This window comes from Montipora foliosa, chromosome 8 (genome assembly GCF_036669935.1).
Source record: "Montipora foliosa isolate CH-2021 chromosome 8, ASM3666993v2, whole genome shotgun sequence".
Lineage (NCBI taxonomy): Eukaryota > Metazoa > Cnidaria > Anthozoa > Scleractinia > Acroporidae > Montipora > Montipora foliosa.
Window position 1 is genome coordinate 12,769,392 of NC_090876.1, and position 5,000 is coordinate 12,774,391.

Here is a 5,000-nt window from a genome sequence, read left to right on the forward strand (position 1 = left end):
AAAAGTAGATCGTAAAAAGAAGGTGTGCAGAGCAAGTTCATTTACTTGGTCATTGGAGAGGTCTCTTTTATATCAATTAATTGATTTTAGGTTATACTTACATACATGTAGGTGATTATTGAAAATTCTCTTGTACTGATATTGATTGTTTATTGAGGTGACTATTACGCAATAATCACCGAAAGGGTTTTTTTCTCCAAAGGGACGCCGACAAGAACGTTTTTTGGCGGGGTGAACCTACTGACAAAGAAAGTGAGTTGTTTTTAAGAAAAAGTATATTTGTCAAATACTTATTTATATAATTACTTCTTGTATTTATACTAAAACAATTATTCATCTCAGGCTACAGTGAGTATCGCGTGAATAATTGTTAAATAATTATATTATTAGGTCCTATACTAATAATTCATGGCTTAGACTGTAGACTAAATGCCTTGTTTGGTTGGGGGTTGCGGGGGGAAGGTGGGGGGGGGGGGAAGGATGCACACTTCACTTTCTAAAAGCAGTGTTCATATTCAGAAAGAACATTTATGTACACAATTGGGAAAAAACTTGGTCTTGGTAGAAATGATTTACATGTAAAAGGCATTACTGTAATTTATATTTCAAGGGTGCACAGGTGTATACTGCAGGGGGTCGGGTAATTAGCATACAAAATAAAAATTATTTAAGCAAAATATTCTTGAGATATGCCATTACCAGGGTTAAAGGGCGGGGATGCAGTTTTTTGAAGGGGGCTGGTTCGGATTGCCGATCTGGGTCAGCAACCTAGTGTTATTCCATTTCGGATTGAACCTGTCAACCACAATGAAAAATCTGTTCTACTGCAACTGATACCCAGCCACAACTTACAGAAAAACTCATTTTGTTGACAGTTACAACTATAACATACATTTTAAAACTAAGAAGTAATAGTACACCAACATCCCATTCCTTCATAAAAGAAAACCTACATTACAAAAATGGCCTTTTTTTTTAAATTCTGCACATCCATGAATTTTTGTCCCCCATCACCTGGCATACATAATCATAATAAAATATTTCTCCTACCTGCCAGGGCAGCCCGCTTACTCCTTCTCCCATCCTCAAGGAGAGATTTCATCGTCTCTTATCCTTTCTTCTGCTCTTTGTCTTAGACTCCACCCCTGTGTAAAGACGCAAAATTTTTTAAAATTTTTAAATGGAGGTTAGGGCTAGAGGTATGGGGTTAATGAAAAATCCCCCGTTTAAACTAGAGAGTCCAGGGCTTATTGCTGACAAATGCGTTGTTGAAACTGTTTACGACCTTTTCCTCTTGCGAACGAAATGGCGTGCGTTGTTTTTCAATGGTTCAGGAAAATAAGCGTTACAAAGTAGTCACATCTCTTTGTCTTATGTGTTTGTGAGGACTGGGCTAAAGCAGCTGCTTTATCACTAATATCAGGCATATTCTTCTTGTTTTATGTGGAAAATATTCGTGATTATGGCGGGGGGAAACAAAAGATGCGGATTTAGGGGAATTGTGCGGATCCGCATCGCCGCATCATGTCAGATGCCATGAATCTATTGAATGTGCAAATGCTGCATCTCATGAGCAATGATTGTTACTGACGCTAATAATTATTTATCTATTTAATGAAAGATTCATCTTTGCCTGTACTTTCAGTGTCAGCTTTCTTTTTGCACGTGAACATAAATTAAGTTAATTATTGTCATCAATAATGATTTAATGCGCAAACGTTCCGCGCATCTCCAGGATACTTGGATTTCCAATCGGTGATGCTTACTAATACAGGGATATTTTTGCGCAGTTTAAAATTATGCAGAGAAGAAGTAGATCTTAATAGGTACTATGGTATCCAAAAAGAAAATTCGGGGTAACTGTGCATTTTTCAGAGATAATTTAAGCTTCAATTTGAGAAAGAACGCCATACATGGCTTTGTATTCTAAAGCTTCCTACAAATATTGTTCATGAATAATCTTTGAAAAATGCGTGTTACCCCCAATTTTCTTTTTTGATTTCAATAACACTTGTTAAGATCTACTTTTCCCGCATAATCATGAACCGGGGTAAAAATACCTTTGAATTAGTAGGCACCGTCCTTAAGAATGGTCTGGACACTGCTTTTGTATCATTAATACAACAACCTTTCTGCGCTCTCATTTTTGACATTCTTCACTGTGAAGACAGTGAGCAGTTTCCTTTTAACCAATATGCCACATTGTCACTAAAAGAAAAGCAACACTGTCCACTCATTAAAGACTACATAATAAGCGGGGATTAGAGTGCATTCATTCCTTTAGAATAACGAAATATACAATGTCTACCATAATTTAAATTTACATTCACCTCTTATGAGATCTAAAAAGAGCTCCCAACCGATCAGTTTACAAATGGTTTAATAGAGCAGATATAAGTGCGGTACTATAGCAGATGTACATGTACTGTAGAGTACAGGACATAAACAAGCTCATGCATGTAGTTTAATATCCTGCATCTACAAGAAGTATGGATGTTTTCAGGCCTCTAGAAAACTGAAGCTGACAAGTTGCTCCTTGAAATGTGATGACCATTCTGACTCACTTCAGTTCATTTAACAATATTATATACCACAATAATGTGTACAAGAAATTTATTATGTAATATATACCATCCTGCAAGAGACAAAACTGTAATAATTATTAAATCTGCTGTACATGTACCTTTCTCAGAATTGGATTCTGAAGTCTTTCTTTTGCCTGACGTCTTTGAATTTTCTCTGAATAAGGTAGCTGCACATTCCATAATGCTAGAATGCTGATGCATTACTTTTGGGTCAGTCTGGAAAACTGCCATTGGGATTGGAATAGGTTGTTGTTCACCCAAACCTTCTCCAGCTGTTTCTTCAGAAGTAGAGCTCTCTAATAAAGAGATCAAAATAGCACATTAACTGTGACGAATGAAAACTTGAGCTCTCACAATGTTCTTGTTTTCAATGAAAACAATTCTGATTCACCTTACATCCACTTTATTAACTAGTATGAATACACCATGGTTAATTAAGATGGTTTTACTGCACTTTTTGGCTTAAGATTATTATGACATATCTCATAATGTTCAATGACACACAGTAATATATATATATACTTTACTTTACTTAAATAGTTTCAGCTCATATACATTAGTACAAAAACTAGGAGAGCCTCTATAAACAGGAGTCTAATCCCTAATTATTAAAAGAGGTTACCTAAAACATAAATTAAAAAAATACAAGTATAAGAAAAGATGACTATAGAGATTGATCGGAATGGAACAAAATCGATTTAAGGACGTTCGCGCCAAAATCTTTCTAAGGTGAGATTTTCTTCATTTCTCGCCTAGAGTTAGGTCATCAAGTACTTACTCCAAAAATGAAAAAAAAAAGGGGGTCACTGACTTTGTTTCAGAGCCTGGCAGTGGAAAAATGCCTCAATTTCGAGAAATCGGTCATAATAGCGAGATGTAGCCTCATCTGCTCATCCATCGAAAATCATAAAAATAAACTGTTAGAGCGAAGGTTTCCGTGCATAGGTTTTTAGCGGTGTGATTCTTAGATAATTGCATGCCTCTAGGGATGTCGTAAACAGTAGAGTTCATCCTCGACGAGCGTTTGCGTAAGCTGCCTCATCTGCTCATCCATCGAAAATCATAAAAATAAACTGTTAGAGCGAAGGTTTCCGTGCATAGGTTTTTAGGGGTGTGATTCTTAGATAATTGCATGCCTCTAGGGATGTCGTAAACAGTAGAGTTCATCCTCGACAAGCGTTTTCGTAAGCTCTATCCGTTGCAACCACTACCGGAATTCGATTGCACAAGGAAAGAAAATGTTTAAAAACGGTAACTTCTTACGGTGAGAATTTTTTCGTTTCATCATATTTTGTAGATATTAAGTAAAGTGATTCATGATTTATAAAATAGGGGTCACCTACGATCTAAACGAGTAAAATCGATGTGATTTTGAAAAGCTCTCTTTGTCACGCTTTTGCGTGACCTGTTGGGGAAGAACTGGAACCCAAGAGAGGATCGATCGCTGAAGGGATCAAATTTTTTCACCGAAAAAAAAAAAAAAAAAAACTTTCTCGGGCATAGCAACGAAGTTTTAAGCAGGCGTCATCTTCATTTTGTTAGTGTTTTGTATAATCTCTCTCCATTGCCGTCATGTTCATCTTCTGGAGTGTGGTTTTTGTGAAATTTAATCGGTGGTTGTTTCCACGCAGGTCCGCACTATTCAAGCGGACACGAACGAGAACGAAACTACTGCTCTATTTTCACGAATAATGGAAAGGAACTTAAAAAACATGCATTCAGTTCATAGAGTAATATTAGTAACACTTGTGCTATCCAGACCATTTGGAAAAGTAATAAAAACATTTTAAAAAACAGCCCCATTAAATTTACGCGCAAAGGTTCGTCCTCAAGTTTTCCAAACTTTCAGCCACTACTTGATCAGCTCCCCTTTCCAGAACTTTTCCATCCTCCCGCTCACTTCCCTTTACCGTTTCATGATGATTCGGAAATAAATTTGCCATTCTTTTGCCAGCCTGGAATTTTTCCCCGGCGTTTTTGTTGCCATGTTATTTTAACTAACGCTTGAAAATATTTATTAAAGTCAAGTAGACTATTGATAAAACAATGCGAATATCAGTCGTGCAGTAGTCTACTTGACTTTCATAAATATTTTGAAATCGATTTTGACTGATCACAATCTTCTCTGATCCAACGCTGTGCAAGACTTATTGTCCACGGTTTTTGGAAACGTTTTAAAACCTCAGCCGTCACTAATGCTCGAAGTAATGCGTGACATATTACAGTCCCATTACCTGCGCAGTAACATTGCGCACAAACAATTAGCGCAAACATCCTTAAGGACAGTGCCTACTATTGTTATTGCGCAAACGTTCTGCGCATCTCGAGATACTCGGATTTCCTATCGGTGATGCTTACTAAAACAGGGATATTTTTGCGCGGTTTAAAACTATCCGGATAAAGTAGATCTTAGCA

At 36.8% G+C, this 5,000-nt stretch overlaps 2 protein-coding genes across 3 annotated transcripts in view; both read right to left on the reverse strand.

Annotated features, from left to right (window-relative positions):
* The window catches only part of LOC137967753 (uncharacterized), a 201,576-nt gene that overhangs the window by 188,097 nt on the left and 8,479 nt on the right, over window positions 1-5,000 (reverse strand). The gene's annotated exons all lie outside the window — the stretch shown is intronic.
* Window positions 1-5,000, reverse strand: part of LOC137968263 (uncharacterized) — a 12,918-nt gene that overhangs the window by 3,670 nt on the left and 4,248 nt on the right. The window contains exon 2 of the mRNA XM_068814874.1: window positions 2,684-2,881. Coding sequence (XP_068670975.1) covers window positions 2,684-2,881 — 198 coding nt within the window. The remainder of the gene's footprint in view (window positions 1-2,683; window positions 2,882-5,000) is intronic.